The following is a 21,079-nucleotide window of genomic DNA, read 5'->3' on the forward strand; positions in this document are numbered from 1 at the left end:
CAACCGATAATGTTTTTATTTTTGACAGCTGATGCCGATATCTTGGAAAATAGGGGGGCCAATAGCCGATATAAAACCGATATAATTGTGATTTTTTTTTTATTTGCATTAACCTTTAAAAATTTAAAATCATTTGACAATGGATTAAAAAATAAATGTGTAAAATAAACATGCTTTAGATAAAGTATTTCACAAAGATTAATAAAAATATAATTAAAAATAAGTAAACACTGTAACCAGTGTGCACTGGGAATCATATTTTTCAATTAAAGCCTGGTTAACGCTCATATTACTAACAGCACACAGTGAAAATCACATGAATATCACAGTCGGCAAATGCATAAAGCGCAGCATAATTTAAAATCACAAGTTTAAAACATTCAGTTCATACGTTACACAGTTAGAACACGTGATCATTAGTCATTCAAAGATTTGGTTAAACGATATAAATGCGTATTTGCCTAATGATGAGGGCAGTATTATAATCTTTGCCTATTACTAATAATATATAAGCAACTGTTACAATACTCTGTATACATTAATTCCTTTGTTTAACCATTTTATCTGATTATCAGATGGACTTTTATCTGTATTAAACATAACTTTTAATGATGACAGTGCCGCTCTCAGCGCCGTCAAAATAAAAGTCAGTTGCCTGGTCAAAATAAATAAAATCCCGCCTCAAACACATCGGCCAAGCAAGAAAACGATCAACCAATGCCGATATTTGAAAAATGCCAAATATCGGCCGATATATCGACTTTGGAGACCACTAGTAACATGCATTGATAAGAACTTCATTTGAACAACTTTAAAAGATGATTTCTTCAATATTTAGAATTTTTTTTTTTTTTTTACATTTATAAGCATACTTTTCTTTTATACTACAATATATTAATGCCTTCATTTTAACTACATAAAATCAAAGAGTACACCAGCACAAAATTAATCTAAATTTTTTTATACCAATATACAAATATAAATATTTTATATATAAACTTTTAAATAAAAATAAGAATAAAACATTTATTTTGCTTTATAGAAAATATGAAAATGGCAATAAAATAATGTTAATAATAAGGTTGTATTTTCTTCAAATAAACAGACTGGTTAATACCTAATATTTTATCTCCCTGGTGATATATATTATTGATTTTTTTTCAGGAAGGCACTTTCTGTATGTCCAAACCTGGTCATGAGCATTAATAATTAAAATCAACTGGGAGAATGAAAAATGTTAACTTTTTTATTTTTACATTTTACTTTTCTTTCATTCTCATCACTTTAATGCAATTACACTTTATTTAAATAAATAAAAAGCTTCACTGCAAACACTTTCATGATGCATAAATACAATTTAAATAATATATCAGTATTTTTTTGCATTATAGCAATGGTGAGAATGTGCTTCACGGTCATTAAAACGACAAAAGCATAAAGTAATGAAGGTTTGGAAAAGTCTTTTTCCTTTGCTTCATGTTCTGGTGTGTAATGTGACCCTGCCGTGTTCAAGCACTTAAGCTGTGCTAATACAGAACAAGCACTAGAAAAAGCATGATCTGTGCAAACAGAGTCGTAATTGGAAGCCATATTTAACATCTCTGCGCGGTTTAAGAGAGAAGTGAGCACAGTTAGTGTAATATTGAGCGCTGCGGTCCTGGAGAGACTCTAAACTGTGTGGATGACTCTGTGAGAGCGCAGAGAAGAAGAAAACACGATCACCAGAAGCAGAGGTTTGCTCTAAATTCCTGTTACCCTTTCTGGGTCACCAGCTTTATGGGCTCCACATGGGCCGCGTGTTTTCTTTGGCTGTTTTGCTCGCGTCTGCTGGTAAAAAGATGCCACCGTACCTGGGCTGATGAACTTGTTAATGTGCCGTGGCGCTTTAGTAAATCACACTCGGGCTCAGCCAATTGGAGTTCAAGATCTCGAGACAATTGGGTTCCACTTTTAGGAGGATTTCAAGGAAAAAGATTAGACAAGACCAAAAATACCCAGCATCTGGCTGCATTTAGCTGATTCGACCGGAGATCGAGGGCCTGTTTAAAAATAGGCTTTGTATGGAAAAGGAGCGTTCTATTTTATTTTTACATTAAATTAACGGGAATTTAAGAAATAAAATGTGCTTAATTATCATTTATAACAAGAAAAATTATTAAAAAATTATATATATAGTGCAAAGGACTCATTTGTTTAATGTAAAATATAATTGTTTTATACTCATTAGATTTTAATTACTGTAAACCATTATAAATGCTAAATATAAATGAAAATTGTATCAAATATTACGAAGATGTTTTTAACAATACAATTTAAATAATAAATAATTTCTCTCATATTATATAGTAATGTACATTTTTGCATTCAATTCATGGGAATTTGGGGATAAAATGATTAATGAAAATAATTTTAATTAATGATAAAATGCAAAAAAAAATATTTTTCTGGATGTAAAATATTTTTATTTTGTTAGAAATCTCTAGAAATTAATTTTAATTGCTTTGTTCCTTTATTCATTTTAAACACTACATATTTTATCTACATCAGCATTAAACAAAGGCACCAAATATTACCATAATGTTTATTCTTTATACAATTTAAATAATAAAAACACTTTTTAGAGATAAAATGTGCTTATAAAGTTTGAAATAGGGATACTGATTTAATACATCAGTTCAGTAAACAAGGGGGTAATATTAAGTGACTTACATTGAGTAAAAAAAAAAAATTTAATTTTTTAGATTTTGCCAATTTCTTTCACCATTGCATAAATGAAATAGCCAAAATGTGCTTTTTACTGTCTTGTCTAGCTTTTAAATTTTTTTTTTAATTATAATAAATAAAAATTATATATATATATATATATATATTATTTATTTATTTTTTACAAACACACACGTATATTTACTCAACACTGAAATTTCTTTTACATTCTAGCAAACAATACACCAACAAAGCACAATATAACTTAAAATTTATAAGTGAATAAAAGTATATTTTTTGGCCATTTTTGAGACCCCCTTCTCGAATCAGTGATGCACTTGTACTGTACAAATAAAAGAAACTTCATTTAAAACATCTGAAAATATTACAGATCCCAATTTGAACACTATGTGTGAGTGTTATAAATGGTGCATTGATAATAGAGCAGTAGTGATTATTATTATTATCGTTGTACTTTTCTTATTTTAAAAATGCATGAAAATGTAACTGAGCATCGGTTGCATTCCCTAATATCTCCAGACCCTTGTGTTCCTCTGAGGGGGATTTCTAGTTGAAACAGAGCTCAGACTGGAGACAGACGAGGTGTACGCACCACTCACACGGCTGCAGCGATCGGAAGGCATGCAGCGCAGAGTCCATCCCGGCGAAATCCCAAAACTTGACGTCGTAGTCGTAGCCTCCGGTGACCAGACGAGCGCCGGACGGATCCAGAGCCAGAGCCGAGACCTGGACGAGAAACCAGCTTCATTAGATGCTCTCTAGAGCCTTCAGAGACTATTAATACTCAGAAATATTAAAGAGCTGAATAATGACTCTGACGTCTGCTGTGTAACAGAACTGACCTCAAACTACTCTTGAATTTGAATTGGTTTTAAATTAATCATTTTACAACATTGACAAACATTTGAAACTGTATATATGTATATTTTATACATATATATATATACATATTTTATTATGTGTTAGTAAAATATTATTAATTTATAATATTAAACATTTAATTTAAATTTAATTTATAAATTAAAATAAATTCATGCATTTAGAAGACGCTTTTATCCAAACCGACTTACATTGCTAAAAATTTTACACTATCATGTGTTCCCTGGGATTCAAATAAAAATAAATAATTCTAAATAAATACTTAATAAAATTGTTAGTAATACTAATAACAATAATGTGCTTAAATATCAAGAAAGTAATGTAAATGTTTTTTAGGTTTTTTTTGTATGTGACTTATGGACAGTATATATAATAAGACCTTATATAATAATTATGCAATTTTTTTAATCTTTAAAAATAATTATTATAATAAAATATATATGAACTAAAGAAAAATTGCATATATAATTATATTAAAATATTAATATATATCAATCCAAAATTCACAATTCACAATATAAATAATATATTAATTTGAAGGAATTTTATATATATATATATATATATATATATATATATATATATATAGAGAGAGAGAGAGAGAGAGAGAGAGAGAGAGAGAGAGAGATCACGTTGGAAATGTATGTATTTACAGACTAATATTACAATATTAATATTTAACTAGTAATAACAAATGAACAGTAATAATATAGCAATTAAAATATATATATATGTATATATATATATATATATAAAAATATATTTGATATTTATTTAAATATTTAAATGTAATGGTAAATGTTATAAATAATACTGCAAATATTATCAAATATATTTAGAAATATTTGAAATAGATGTGACTCAAGGAAGAACAGTTGTTTCTGTGTGTAATGAAGTGGGAGCTGAAGAGAAGAATGAAAAGCTGATTTAGAAATGAATCCGGTCACTGACGGAGGGACACTTACACTTTTGGAGCCGTGCTGAAGCGTGATCTCATGAGAGTCCGGGATCTTCTTCACTGGACTCTGTCACACAAACACAAACATCATTCAGTAGAAGAGCAACGGAAGCTGTCAGAGCGCTCTTCTCCGGTCAGACGCACGCAGGTCTGTGTGATTGGTGACGTCAGCTGAATACGACACACCTGGGGCTGATGGGATACATTTAACCAAGCGGTCCGAAGCCGTACTCATCTACCAGAGCCCCTCAAACACCACAGGACTGAGAGAACACACACACACACACACACACACACTAACAGATACACACACACAGTTCCAGAGACAGTATGACCCACACACATTGATCAGATGTTTTTAATCTCGCTGAAGCCATCAACTCAACATCTGAGGTAAAATGACATCACATGAAGAACTTCTGAAGTCTAATAAGTCTTCAGTCTTTTGTGTTGATACCGAAGGGCAGTGTGTCCCTCTAGTGGCATCAGAGACACATTACACACACACACACACACACACACACACACAGCTCTGGCTTGGAGCCAGATAAGTAAATTAAATATTACTGTCTGCTTCACATTATAATATTTAAAGTCCGAATGTCACTGGAAACATGTAAAATAAAAGCAGTTTTGGAAGCTAAATGCAGAAATGTAAACATTCAAAGGTCAAAAGGTCGACAGAAAAACTATTTCATTTCCATAATCTAGAACAGCATTAAATCAATGACACTGCAAAAATTAAAAAAGAGGCTTTAAATGTTAAAATATTCTAGTTCATTGCATTTTCATTGGAAATATTTATTATAAATACTATGTTTGTCTACATTAGCATAAATTAAGTGCATCAAATTAACATTTTTTACTATAAAATTTGTAATATATTTAATATATATTTTGCATTAAATATACTATACATTAAATAAAGTCAAAAAGGAAAAAAAAATACTTCTGAAAAAAAAATTACTTTTCTTAAAATTATTTTATTATATAGTTATTTTTATTTTCATTAGATTTACATTACTATAATCATTAAATATAAATTATATGTTTTGGTTTATCTGCATCAGCGTTAAAGGCACCACATTTAAAAAAAAATACTCAATTTAAACATTTTGATAATATTACATCATAATATAAGTTTTAAATATTGTATTAATATTTTAATATTAATATTTATCATTGCATTAAAGGATTTTTGGAGATAAAACGTGCTTATTTATAATAAAAAATGACCAAGTGGTTAAAAAAAGATAAATTTTTTAAATGCAAAATGTATTTCTTTACTATATAGTTAATTTACTGTCATAACATTTCACTATAAAACACAAACATGCAAAACCACGCTTTTGTTCATCGACATCAGCACAAAGGAATCAAATACTATTATAAATGTTTGTTTTTTTACAATACAATTGCTATAATCTATATTAATACAGTATAATATGGATAATACAGATGAAGACAGATTTCCAGTTGAATGTAAACATTAGTAAAGAGGTAAACATTAAATCTGATCTGCATGTGTGAATATTTATTTATGAGACTGAAAGATGAAAATACACTCACGTCATCTTCCTCATCATTCATATCGTCATCATCATCATCATCATCATCGTCATCATCATCATCAGCAGCGGTGCTGTGCTTGTATCCAGGAGGCAGTGGTGGCCCGACCACATCTTCATCATCATCATCATCATCATCATCGCTTTCCTCCGGCTGAGCGCTGAGCACAACAGGAAGTGGAGGACCAATGACATCAGAGTCCTGCTTCCTGTTCACACAAACACATGATGATGGAACAAGAACTGGCATTAAAAAGATAGATTACGAATCAGAAATTAAGTTTTGATATATTTACGGTAGGAAATTCAATAAATATCTTCATGGAACATGATCTTAACTTAATATCCTCATGATTTTTGGCATAAAAGAGAAATGTATAATTTTGACTCATACAGTACAGTGTATTGTTGGCTATGTAGTAATAAAACTTTAAATGCATAACACAAAAAGTACAGAGGTATTAAATCATATTTCGTAACATTCAGTAGATCATTACAGTTTCACAAATTTTAGACTTTTTTTTTTGCTGTTATTTTTTTTTGTTACAATTAGGAAAAGTAGCAAAAATAAAACTTTGTGAATATAATATTTCCTGATTAAATATTATATTTCCTATATATTCAATCTGTTGTGTTTACGATGAGAAAGAAGACAGAATATCTCACACAGAGTTAAAATAATCAAAATATCCTTTTCCAAAATATCTGCTATTGAAATTATTGTAGAATTTTTGTTATTATTTCTATCATTATTATTATTATTACTACAACATAAAAACTGAATAACAATAAAAATAAATAAACATTATATTCTAAAGGGAAACTAGAATTTAAATTTCAAAATATCTGCTATTGAAATTACAGATGTTCTGTTATTTTCCCATTATTATTATTATATTATTATTACATAATGAATAATAATAATAAATAAAAATCATTTTCTAAAGTGAAATTACAATTTAATTTTTAAAATATCCATTATTCCATTATTATTATTATTAATATTACATTAACACTGAATAATAATAAATAATAGTAAATAAACATTAGAATTAGAATTTAATTTTCTAAATATTTGCTATTTAAATGATTGAATGTCTGTTATTTTCCATCATTATTATTATTATTATTACATAATGAATAATGATAATAATAAATAATAAATAAAAATCATATTCTAAAGGGAAACTAGAATTTAATTTTCAAAATATCTGTTATTATTTACATTATTATTATTATTATTATTATTATTACTACATTAGTTTTTTTTATTTATATAATAAATAAAAATAAAACAGATAGAATATAAAAGGAATAGAGCAAGCTAGTGTTAGGTCTTTTTTTTTGCTTTTGCTTCTTGTTAATTGTATAATAAATAAAAAGAAAAACAAAGAATCTAGTGTTAGTATTTTTTTAAAGAGAGCTGGACTGACTGATTCTTTATTGTCTTCCTATAGTAATCATAATGTCATGCAGTGTTGTATTTAATTGAAGTTTATTATAAAAGGGTTGTGGTGATGCTCTGTACCTGGACGCTGACGGCTTGCTGCTCTGAGAGACGCTGCTGGCCTCAGCTTCCTGTTTCTCACGCTCCTCTGTGACAGAAAAACTCAGAGTCAAGAGAATCTTCCAACTCAGAGGTCAGAGGTCAGACTAGAGGTGAAGTAATGACCTAAGATGCGCTGGCTCCTCTCGATGGCCGTCCTCCTCGTCTGCTCAAACATCGCCTCCAGGTCAAAGGTGCGCGCTTTCTTCCCTGAGCACCAATCAAATAGGATTCAGACTCAACACGTGACACTGAAGACACACACAGCTCCAGAAACACTCACCGAACCCAGAGAAGCCCATGACAGAGGAGAGGTCTGCATCACTGCTGGAGTCACCTGAGATCATCACCAACACACAATACTTTACATTACACTCTCTAAACATCTGCTATTGAAATTAACACAGATTTTCTGTTATTGTTTACATTATTATTATTATTACATGATTAATAATAATAAATATATATTCTAAAGGGAAATTAGAATTTAATTTTAATTATTTGCTATTGAAATTATAGAATTTTCCATTATTATTAATATTATTATTACATAAACACTGAATAAACATTCAAAAGGGAAATTAGAATTTAATTTAAAATATCTGCTACTGAAGTTATTATAGAATTTCTTTTATTAATTACATTATTATTATTACTACATTATGCATAATAATACAAAGTATATTCTAAGGGAAATTAGAATTTAATTTTCAAAATATTAAAATTAATAGATTTTCTGTAATTATTTACATTATTATTATTTACATTTTATTACCTTAACACCGAATAATAAATAATAAAAATAAATAAACATTCTAAGGGAAATAATATATATATTTTTTTTTAAATCTGCTATTGAAATTACAGAATTTCTGTTATTATTTACATTATTGTTATTATTAATACATAAACACTCAATAATAAAAAATATACATTGTAAAGGGAAATTTGAATTTAATTTTCTAAATATTTGCTATTTAATTATATAATTTATTATCATTGTTATTATTATTATTATTACATAAACAGTGCATAATAATAAATAAAATTATATACTAAATTGAAAATTTTAGTTTGATTTTCAATTAAATTTTTTGCTATAGCTATTACAGAATTTTTGTTGTTATTATTATTATTATTATTATTATTATTAAAGAGTTACTACCTTTACAAAAAGTTATTGAACAATTAATAAAGTGTGGGTGTCAGTTAAAAATAATAAAATAAAACATTCTAAAAGGAAAATCGGAGTTAATTTTTTTACAATTATGCTATTGAAATTATTCGATTTTCTGTTATATAAATTTCTGCTCTAGTTATCATTACATAATTTCTGTTATTATTATTATTATTATAGAAAAAAAATATTGAAATTACAGATTTTCTAAAGGGAAATTTAGAGTTTAATATACATAATTTGGCTTTTTTGTTTATTATAGAATGATTAAATTTACAAAAAGTACTGTGTGTATATAAACAATGAATAATGTTTGGGTGGCAGTCAAAAAATTATAAATTCAATTATTATTATTATTAAGGGGAATTTGAGTTAGAATTGAATTTATAATATTCTATTATATAATTATAACCTTTACAAAAGAAAAGATACTGTAATAATGAAGAATTTTAATTAAAAATCATCATCACCTAAAGGGAAAATTTTAAATTATTGCCTTAGATTACAAAAACGAACTCGGTGTGCGAGTGATTTATTTAGAGATTAATTTATTATTTATTTAATGATTGATAATGTGTAGGTGGTAAACAAAATAAATATGCTTATGATGGGCATCTGTCCCTCGACGTGATTGGTTATTGGACTGTGACGTAGTAAACCGATGACGGTTATAAACCGTGTATGTTTGAGAAACTAGTTTAAAGAAGAAAATCCTCAGCAATGGTATTGACTAATGGATTAATGGCACATGTTTTTTCTAAAAGCGAATTAAAAACAACATATAGACTAACGGTTCTGATATTCTGGTTATTGTTGTAGAACCCTCAGAATCGCATGTTCAGGCGTCTGTGATGATGATTTTTTATTATTAAAACAGCGCGGCGACCGGAACTGACTTCATTAAACCACCGACGCTTTCAGAAACAAGCAGTGCTGCGCTTTAAACACACTGGCTTCACTAACACGACGGAAACACTCCACAAAAGACAAAATAAAGTCAGAAACTCACCAGCATCACTCCCGCGATCAGCCATGATTAAAAGATCACACACACACACACACTTCCGGGACGCCGAGAGTCAAAATAAAAGTCTCTCCTAAACACAAGTCAAATGACGTCATCGCGACCTGTTTTCACCATAAACACATAAATACCATACCTAGACGCCTCATTGGCCGCTTTGAGCCAGCCATCTTAGTGAGGGCAAGACTGCCTTAAAACAAAAGAAAGTAAACGGGGGAGCTGCGGTTTTTACTGAATAAAAACACGATAACGTTTACATTTATCAACCGATTTCAGAGGTTTGTGATCTATGTGCAGTTAAAAAAAACGTTGCCTCCAGTTATTTAGTTAGGTTTGGAAAATTATTAATGAAAAAAGGAATGGTAAAGGAGCGCTTCCTGGACTCCAAAATTGGTTAAAATAGAGGTGCTCTTTGGATGGGAAACTAGATGCCAAAAATGCAAAAGGAACTCCAAGGCACTCTCAATTACAAAAGTAAAAAAGCCTTTATTATTATGGCTTGGTCACATTAAACTGTCAACTGTGGTGCTAAGGTTACAATTGTTAGTACACACAAGAGACAGCAGATGTCATCATTTCCACTTCTTAACGAATCAATTAAGTACATACAAAAACTACCTCAGCGCCACAGTTGACAGATGGAGACTTCTGGTTGGTGGACTGTTCCCAGACAGCACACATACGTTGTGCCGATGTCGAGCCGACCTACAAAATTCCATCGGGACGATATCGCTCAGGGAGCGTTTGCTAATAGGCAAGATGTCTCGGCGACGTCGGCCTCTGATCGGAAATGCTCTCCGGCCGATGCTGAGACGATACATCCCGGCCGCTCTGCGTGGACGCGGTTCACCGGCGTTTTGCTCATCGTTACGGACCACCCGCGGCTACCGCCGCTGGTTTATAATAAAACAATACACACCACTCTCAAGAACAGACGCAACTTTATTAATATTTTCATTTATTTCATATTACATATACAAATACAATAACATTTACCAGATGCTTTGATCAAAAGTGGATAATTCGGGATTATTTGTAGTCTTTTGAACATTAACCATGATATTACTACAGCTTTTGCAGTAAAACCATAGAAAAAACAAAATCAACCATAGTTTTACTACAATCACCATGATTTTACTACAGCTTTTGCAGTAAACCCATAGTAAAAACAAAAATAACCATTACTACAGTACTTGCATGGTTAAATGTTGTATGAGTATAGCATCTTTTGACAATACTTATTTCAAAGTAGGTTTACAGGAAATGCATGTTTCAAGGTTACAGTTTAAAAAGCCAGAGATGACTGAGACTCACTGGGAAGACCATCTAGTTCATAATAAAAAGTCATGTGTTCAGTGCTGTCAGCAGCGCGGGCTAACTTTATGCCAAGAACTTTTTAAAAAGAGTTACATAAACACAAAATAAAACCAGGAAAACAATACTAATTAAGCAATTAAAATGTTTTAAATTGCATGATAAAAGTTCAAAAATATTTTCTGATAAAATCTTACTAAACAAGTCTCTAGTTTTGTATTCAGTTAACATTAACATTATCTTTCAACATTTTTAAAGTGATGCTTACAAATATAAGGGGACATGTAGGTCCACATAACTCAGAGAGTAAATATTGTTCATTTACAGATATAAGAGACGTTACAATAAAGCAGTTTGAAAATCATCAAATTTACCCTTATAGGCAAAATAAGGATAATATTTGTTTTGTGTGTCCAATGTTTTGTGTGTTCATGTACAGTTGTCGTCTGTAGTCTTTGTGAGCGTTGGTGTCATCTGAAGTCTTCACGAGTGAGTTTGGATTCAGTTTGGAGCTGCTGTAATCTCTAGAAACCTTGGGATGGCCATCCTGAGATAGAAAGAGGAAATAAAAAGGAGAAAGTTTAGAATAGCTGCTGCTGTTCATATTATTTCAGACAAAATATTATTTATTTTATCACATATAACTGGAGTGCATGGTTATTAGATGTGTTGTGTGAATACTAAACTATGTATTTTAATTTAATTTAAACAACAACAAAAAAGTGTGTCCGAGCCCCAAATATTATTTGGAAGGCTATTTTCAAAGTAAAATACCAATAGGTTTTGCTTCCTTTAGTGGACTTTGATAAATTCTTGGTGTTAGAATTTAGTGACCTCACTACAGGCCATGCACCATAGATGCTGCTGCCTCAATTTGAGCTTATTTTGCTATATATATATATATATATATATATATATATATATATATATATATATATATATATATATATATATATATGATTTAATCACAAGTAGGTTTAATAAACGCACATCCACTTCCAATTCACCAATCAATAAACAAAAATCGACACACTGCCACTAATGCTCTCAAAAATCAGTTTATTGATGAAGTGTTTCACGTGATTCCTGTAAATGTAATATTTGTGGAACAGGCATCTCTTTAGAATGGAATACACATTTCAGTAGGTGGAACATCATATTTGTAATTTATACTACCGTTAAAAGTTTGGGGTCAGTACGATTTTCTTTTTACATCTTTGAGAAAAGTCTCTTCTGCTCACCAAGGCTGCCTTTATTTGATCAAAAGCAAGTAAAAAAACTGTAATATTGTGAAATATTACAATTTAACAACAGTTTTCTACGTGAATATATTGTGAAATGTAATTTATTTCTGTGATCTAAGCTAATTTTTATTACTCCAGTCTTCAGTGTCACATGATCCTTCAGAAATCATTCTGATTTGCTGCTCAATAAACATTTTCAATTATTATCACTGTCTTATCAGTTATCAAGAGTTAAAACAGACATTTCTGTTTCAAACACTGTACTGTTTTAAAACTTTATTGATCAAAGAATCCTGAAAAAATGAAGGAACACAGCGGTTTTCAACACTGATAATAGTCAGAAATGTTTCTTCAGAAGCAAATCAGAATATAAGAATGATTTCTGAAGATCATGTGACACTGAAGACAGGAGTAATGATGCTGAAAATACAGCTTTACCATCACAGGAATAAATGACTTCTCTAAATATATTCAAATAGAAAACTATTATTTTAAATTGTAGTGAATTGTTTTCATTTCATATATTAAACTGTGGTTGCCATAAAAGACTTTCAAAAACACAAAAAACCATACCTTCCCAAACTTATGGTACAGTTGTGTATGTTCAAGATTGTACTTACTGGTCCTGCAGTTTATAGCATCTTGGAGATGTTGTCTGACAGCAGCGGTGGGCCGTCAGGGTGAGCAGGGCTCTGCTGGCCCTATAAAAAACAAAATTGTGTGAAAAAAGCTTTTAAAGACTATTTAGTTATCATTTACATTTGTGTAATGTTCACAAATTGCTTGTGATTAGTTTAGTTGAGGTGACCTGGAATATCCTACATTACAAAAAGTCTATGGCCAGCACTACCCTTTTGATGAAAGAAGTCACATCTGATTTGTTACAAGCATTAGTGACAGAATCATCAGCCAATCAAAATTTTGACATTCAATGACAGCACACCCTCTGTGTCTAGAGACATGCCCAGTGCTACCCCCAGCGTTAGACTGCCCTTTTAGTCAGGGATTTCCAAAGTACGAAAGTGAAATTAAATGAAAAGAAAATACAGCCTACAGACCTGGTTGCCAATCTACTAAAATGCTTTAAGGTGCTATTTTGCAGAAAAAAAAGTGAATAACTGAGAAATGAAGACCTACAACTGAGAAAGGAAGACCTACACCTAAACTGAAGGCCAGCAACATTTTTATGCACCATTTCAAAGATTGCATCTACGAGTGCTATGAGTGGCTAACAGTTAACACCAAGCACAAGTTATTTTTTTGGCCGTGATTACTTTTTAATCTGAGTCAAGGGACATGAAAAGAGTTCTTTATTATTTGATGAGTATTGTATCATGCACATCGTTATAACAGAGGTCGACCGATTCATTGGTTTTGCTGGTTAATTGGCACCGATAGTTGATTTGTAAACTATCGGTTATCTGCAAAATCCATGGAGATATTTTTCCGTGTTGCGTTTGTTTTGCCATGTGACACTGTGCGCTGCACAGAGTGGGAAACTTCAAACGCGAGTTTAAATGCAGCCGTTCACATAGTTTTCTATTAAATAACATTATATTAATCTCAAATCATTGTAAATTTACATAATGACTTCACCCTAGGCTATAAATTATGTATTGTGCATTTTACAGCAAAAACGTTGGTCTTTCTGTGGCTCTAATACAGTCTGTATGCTTCATATAGAAAGCTGTAATACAGATTGCGCGTTTTCTTTCCGTTTGCTCTTTTTTTTTTTAACACTGAACTTTAAACACATATGCCACATAGTTCATTCCTGAAGCAAACTTATGTCTGTTTGGTGATTAAATAAACAGTTTTAGACCGCTGCTTGAATTGAATGTGACGCATCCGGTGTGTGTGATAACTGTGACTTCTCAAAGACGCTGCGCATGATTAGATAATCATGCACTGTTCTAAAATAGCAGCAAATAAAATGTGATGCGTTCGGTGTGTAGGGTTGGGTATCGTTTGAATTTTATCGATTACAATTCTGCTTATCGATTCCTAGTTTCGATTCCAATAAGATAAAAAATCCAATATAAAAAAATTAAGTCAAACATTTAGATGTCAAACATGTTTCTGTCTTTTTACAAAGCATTCTGTTACAGCTGAATAACATGAGCAAAAATCAGCAGCTTACAAAACACTGCAAGAGGAATTTTGCCTGTGCTTAAAAAAAAAAAAATACCATAGCAAAAACAATTAATTAATAAAAATATTAAAGTGTTAAAGACAAGTAACCAGTCAGTAGTAAGATATGAAAAAACAAATCAATTAGCAATATCCTAAATACAACTAAACAAAATTTCAGGTACAGAAACTGTAATTAAAAGTTTAAAAACACTGCATAGTTTTCTTTTTATAAATAAAATAAAGATTAATCAATTAAAGTTGTTAAATATATTCAGTCGAGATCAGCGAATGATTTTCTTTTGTTCTTTGATTAACATTAATGAAAGACAGCGCGTTTATTAGGCTGTTGTCTCTTTAAACAAAAATACTGTACGTGTGTGTTTTCTTTCTCATCTGTTTACATTCATGTAAGACAAAAACGTTTGTGTTTATGATGATATACTGATGTAGTTGGTCGACAAATATGAAAGAAGTCAGTTTCGGCTCGGAACAACCTTTTCTACAGTTGAAATACATGGAATGGTCCGAGAATGGACACAAACCCGGGAACCCGCAGTGCGACCGCAGACCGCTGCTCTCATTCAGTATCCATTTTGTTCAGTATTCATTTTAAAAACTATTGGTTTATAAATCGGTATCGGCCAGTGTGGTCCAAACTAGCTATCAGTATTGGAAAAATCCACTATCGGTTGATCTCTAGTTGATAATACTGTGGTGCTGTGTGGATTTCCAGAAAAAAAAAAAAGACCAAATCAATACCGGTGGCTACTGGTGATACACTGAGGTCTAATGAAGCGAAATGATCGGTATTTAGGAGAAAATGAACACTACTTACAACAGTATTACCTTTAATCCATAGCCTGGGCAACCAGCTGTCAGCACGTTCACAACTGTCTATAGAAACTGTCTATAGAACGTGACTTCTCTGTCGCATGACAACAGATGCACGGGCGAGATACTGGAGCTGATGACGCTGTTTCCGGCGCAGCATCGTGATGTCTATCAGCCATCGGCGATGGACGATGGCATCGTCAATCAGGCCAACCCTAACCAGGATGACATAATTAAACAATTGTACACAACTGTTGTACACAGTTTTTATAATTTATTAGCTAAACAAATGCACAGCTTCCACCAATAAAAAAAAATAGTTAAAGCAAGAGTACAGCACCAACTACTGTTACCCGGATGAGCCTGTGTTATTACATTTTACAGGTTTTTATCCAGGGATAACATGCATCGGAATGTCGCAACTGACCAATCAGAATCAAGTACCCACAGAGCCATGTAATAAAAGTAATTAGCTAATGGTAAACTAATCATTTACAAAACATGACTATGTGTTCATAGATGATTAATAAGTGATGTTAATATTTTTATCTATGTTCTGTAGATTAAGTTATAAATAACTTACAAAGCTTTCTGCACCCACAATCTAAAGTGTAAACTACTCATCAGTTGTAAATGTAAACTTTCCGGTTACAGGTTGGTTGATTTTGTGTGTGTGTGTGTATATATATATATATATATATATATATATGTGTGTGTGTTTGTGTTTGTGTGTGTGTGTGTGTGTGTATATATATATATATTGTCACGGGAGGAGCACAAGACAGACACAGTGGGCGTGGCGTCAGGCCTCGGAGAGGCTTTTATTAACAGAAATCATAAAATAACAGGGAATAAAAGTGGCCAAAGGGGGAAAGTGTCCAAAATAACAGGGGATCTGGTGTCCTCGTTGTGCTTCGGGGTTCGTGTGGGTCGGGCAGTGTTCATGGAGGAAGGGTCCAGGCAAGGGGCGGAGTCCGGCGGCCGCACGCGCTCCCCTCCTTGGTCCGGGGCGCGAGGGGCGGCGGCTTCCTCTAGCGGCCGCATCTCTCTCGTCGGCCGCGGCGCTGGTAGGGGATGGACGGCCCGGCATCCTGGCCCGTCGACCGTGTATACGGGTGCGGTTCCCATCCGGATCGCGGGTCCGGCAGCTCACATCTTGGTGGCGCGGGAGTCCCTCAACGCACCCTTCCTGGACCCACGAGGACACCAGTGTGCATGCACGGGGAAGAGACCGGTCTCCCGAGGAGAGGCGCGTTGGGCTTTTAAACAGCGGCGGTAATGAGGCTCCACTTCCTTCAGGTGTGCCTCATCACACGCCGCCAGCCCTGACTCGTCCAGCGCCCCTCCTCTCACACACCCACTCCAGTCGGGAGCCTGGTGAAGGGCGGCGATTTAGGACGGGGTGCCGGTGACAATCAGGGAGGAGGCAGCTGACTCGTCACATTATATATATATATATATATATATATATATATATATATATATATATATATACACACATACATACGCACACACAACTGAAAACCACAAAGTTTGTAAAACATTTACAACTGATGAGTGGTTTACACCTTAGATTGGGGGGTGCAGAAAGCTTAATGATTTATACTGTTTATTGAGATAATAGTACAATGTTGACATTTCAATGATTTATAAGTGATTCATAATATATTAACTAGTAACTATTAACAATTAAGGATCTGTTTGATTTTTTTCGTGATTTTATTTTTTTTAAGATTGCTTATGAAAGATGTGTAAATCATATCATATTACTTAATCATTAGTGAATGTATATTCATGTCACTTGTAAATTATTTATAACTTAATCTACAGAACATAGATAAAAATATTAAAATCATTTATTTCTATGAACACAGTCATGTTTTGTAAATAATTAGTTAATCATAATCTAATTACTTGTAAATGACTTTTAAAATGAAATTTACAAAAAGTACACAAATTATTAGTATATCACTTATTAGGCGCTTATGAATGTTTTGTAAATGATTAGTTCATCATTAACTACTCACTTAAAAGTGACTTACAACTGAACTTTATTATAAATTGTTACCAAAAAGTCACCCACACCTTGGAAGACCTGGGGGAAAGTAAATTAACAGCAAATTTTCATTTTGGGGTGAACTATCCCTTTAACCCACACTAATCTAGCCTACTGCTGAAGTTGTTGATCAGCCCCGTCATTGTTGTTGAGAGCCTGTGTGGGGCATAATATGTGCATTAAGGGGCGGTCACACTGCACTTTTCGTTCCACTGACTTCCATTCATACGCATGCGAATGCGTCAGACCGGAAACCCAGGCTCATGTGAAAATTTTCGCATTTCGCTGCATTCGAAAGTTCAAGTTTGGTGAACTTTGACCTGCGAATTCGCATCACGTGAAGTCGTGGGACCAGTAGATGAATGATACGTCACTGCGTGACCTCTCTGTACAGAAATTAAAAAATGAAGTGCTAATTTTAGCCGTAGGGCAGCATCCTATTTTATATAATACATATTTAAAAGATAATTAAAAAAAGAAGCTGCATGGTTCGCAGTGTCAATGGAAACAGGAACAGATGGCACATCTGAATGAGGACACGTTCTATATTTTTTTTTTATTGTTTAGTGTGTATATTTATAGAGAGAGAGAGAGACAGAGTGCAATATAATAAGACGCTTTCGACGCCATCGCCAAAGACAGAGTAAAAGCACAGATTAACCCATGTTGTGATAAGGGGAAACCGTTATATCTTGCTCCCGCCCATATTCGCAGTGGCATCCGAAATAATTTTGCACGTTCAAAGGCTAGTGTGACCGCACCTTTACACATACGGCTGCGTTAGCTGTAACAGAGATGTGTAAGATGTGTACAGGTATCTAACAGTTGTTTACTGAAGGCCCTGACTGAAACCCCACGGTACTCACTGTCTGACAGCAGGTTCACTCAGACTCTGCTCATCATCACTGAAAAATCCAGGAACAAAACAAGCAATCTGACACGGAGTCAACAATATTTACTCTGCAGTTCCAGGTTCATTAGAAGGAAACAAGCTAGAGTAGAGGTGAAATGGAGATAAAAGACAGAATAATATATAACAATTATAATAACATGTAATATACATATTCTACTACTAAAAATATAATCTTAAAATAACACAATCTATATTTTTAGTTTTAGGTTGAGTGTGACTTGCGTTATGATGTCAGGGACTTCTTAAAATTGGTGAAATGTATTCTGAAAAAGGCATATTCATGTTTTTCATGAGCTTCTTCAGGTCACCTTGTATTTCTAAGTCAGAATCTCCCTTTAGAAATGTTGAAATCTTGGAGCTTCACTTCTGTTCTGTAGAGTTTCTTTCTGTCCTCCTGAAATCACAGAACAATTTGTATTAATATCTGTTTATCATGAAATATCGAAACTAATGTGAACTTGATTTCAGCCGATTACACTCTCACTGTAAGTGACGTCATCGATTCAGTAAATCAGCCTTTTCCAATAACATACTGACAAATCACCAGCAAAACATTCAAAGTGCCATCAAAATATCTCATACACACACACGAAGATTTGATTAAAAGCCCAGAGTTTCATCAACAAGAGCTCAATCTATATAGTTAGCATACCTGAAAACTGGTAAAATGCTAACGGACTTTTCCGAAGAAACTAAACCGTTTCTATAAAATAAATTTAATTGAAACATGTCAATAACAAGCAAGAAACGTGTCAGGAACATTTGTATGTAATATTTGTGTGATATTAGCGACTAAACTTACCCAAAACAGTGTAAACTGCAGCGAGAGACGGAGATTACTGCTTGCCAGTAACGGTTTTTGTGTTGATGCCCCGTTTCCATGGCAACTCTGCTCCCCGCTCGCGCAGGACTCAACTCGCACACAGCATTTACACAAACAAACATCTATAGTTAAAACATTACATTTATAAAGTACAGTCTCATTCAATAATCATTCAATAATTAATTTAAAAATCATTTTGTTTTAATCAAATCGAAGATTTGATTAAAAGCCCAGAGTTTCATCAACAAGAGCTCAATCTATATAGTTAGCCTAATTTACATTATTTATTTATATTATTTCACCGGATTATTTCTGGAAGCCTGTAAAAGAGTGAAAAACACGGTGAAAAAGCAGTCAGGACTTCTCTTTAATAACCCGCTTTTACATTTTCCCTCCGAGAAACTTCTGAAAACGCATTAAGGCGTTAACATTAATGTTAAAAAAAATCGCTACCGTGACCGTTGGCTCAAAAAGTTAACGGTAACATTATTTGAAAATGAGCCAGACTCTTCAGCTGCCCATAGACTGTATAAAACACACCGTGTGCCTTACTAGTACTTTTTCAGTGTCACAGAATTAACAAAGAAGTATTTTTTGTCTAATTGAGCTGAAGTGAAATCGTAACGCTACCTCAGAGCCACAGATGTCGCTGGGATTATCCTCTTCTCTCTCTCTGGGTGGCTAAAAGAGACGAATACTGGGCACGCGCACACAGAGAAGCGCGGCATCGGCCCTGCGGTCGTGAACCAACTCAGGGCCGACGATTGATGAGCTGGAGAACAGAGCACTGACCAAATTATATCGGCCTCCGCCAGGCCGATGTTTTATAGATGTTTTAGGTATAGAGGCCGACGTTTCGATATTGGGCCGACGTCGGCCAGACGTACATGTGCTGACTGGGTTAGTTCATAAGAAACTTTGTTTGTTTGAGATCTGTTTAACTCCCAGAAGAAGACACGTAGCCGAAACGCGTTGGAGTTTTTTTAGAAGGTTAATGTGACCAAGCCATAATAATAAAGGCTTTTTTACTTTTGTAATTGAGAGTGCCTTGGAGTTCCTTTTTCATTTTTGGAAAATTATTAATTGAAAGCTCACATTCGTCTCACTTGTTGATTTTTTCGGTTTACAAATCTGTTAATTTAGTATAACTGTGACATATTGAATGTACATTACATGATATGTAGTTGTTTTATTGCTTTCTCTGTGTTCTCATCTCATATTTTGAACACGTGAAATTATGGGTGTAGTGTATGGAAAAATACCAACTTCATCCAGAGTAATATAAGTCATAGTCAGAAGTCAGTAGTCAACTATTTTTAGTGTTTTTAACTTGAACTGATTGTTTAGACTGATTGATTAGATTTTTTTTTCATTTAGTTGAGGAGGGGTGTAGCCACGAAACCATCCTGGTATGGCAAGGCTACACATTTCTGTCGCAGCGACGAAACCTCAACTGACTTCAGCTCGTCAGATGCATAATTTACAACAAATATGTTCATTCTGTCAGAGTTGAAGGGGTAGATATAGAATGGAGACTGCCGGGATAGTTCAGTGTAAATAGTATACACACCATTATCATTTTGGATAAGCTGAAGAGGGTGGGGCAGTGTTCTCAGAAAGAACTCTGTCTTCTGCTCCTATTCCTGTCATGTCCATATCAGTCATGACTTTCCTAATTTGATGAAGTCTTTTCTGAATGTCTACACGCGTCCTTCGCCTTAAGGTCGATAAGGAGACAGGCTCAGTCTTTCTATTTAGTTTTGTTCTAAAAGAGACATTTCAGGAGAGACAGGTTGCAATCAGGTGTGTAAAATGTATAATTGTTTCTAATGTTGTATTTAAATAAATACATTGTTGAATGGTGGTGTTGTCTGTTTTCATTGCTACAC

General features: G+C 33.1%; 1 protein-coding gene and 1 long non-coding RNA gene across 3 annotated transcripts in view; both read right to left on the reverse strand.

The window, feature by feature from the left end:
- LOC127966858 (WD repeat-containing protein 70) overlaps positions 1-9,955 on the reverse strand; it is a 50,820-nt gene extending 40,865 nt beyond the window's left edge. Inside the window, exons 1-7 of the mRNA XM_052568177.1 lie at positions 9,862-9,955; positions 7,959-8,012; positions 7,802-7,885; positions 7,658-7,724; positions 6,131-6,338; positions 4,569-4,628; positions 3,317-3,450 (exon numbers count right to left, since the gene is read on the reverse strand). Of these exons, the coding sequence (XP_052424137.1) occupies positions 3,317-3,450; positions 4,569-4,628; positions 6,131-6,338; positions 7,658-7,724; positions 7,802-7,885; positions 7,959-8,012; positions 9,862-9,886 (632 nt within the window). The 5' untranslated portion in view covers positions 9,887-9,955. The remainder of the gene's footprint in view (positions 1-3,316; positions 3,451-4,568; positions 4,629-6,130; positions 6,339-7,657; positions 7,725-7,801; positions 7,886-7,958; positions 8,013-9,861) is intronic.
- An 845-nt stretch (positions 9,956-10,800) lies between these two features.
- Positions 10,801-20,081, reverse strand: LOC127966864 (uncharacterized). Of its 2 annotated transcripts, none has more exons than XR_008155715.1 (6): positions 19,170-20,081; positions 18,676-18,761; positions 18,321-18,446; positions 15,414-15,613; positions 13,055-13,135; positions 10,801-11,737 (listed from the first exon to the last, which is right to left on the reverse strand). It is a non-coding gene; the product is annotated as an uncharacterized LOC127966864 (long non-coding RNA). The 2 variants fall into 2 exon arrangements; XR_008155716.1 differs by having other exon boundaries at positions 15,403-15,613.
- Between the last annotated feature and the right edge of the window lie 998 nt (positions 20,082-21,079).

Source organism: Carassius gibelio, chromosome B10, assembly GCF_023724105.1.
Source record: "Carassius gibelio isolate Cgi1373 ecotype wild population from Czech Republic chromosome B10, carGib1.2-hapl.c, whole genome shotgun sequence".
NCBI classification, from domain to species: Eukaryota; Metazoa; Chordata; class Actinopteri; order Cypriniformes; family Cyprinidae; genus Carassius; species Carassius gibelio.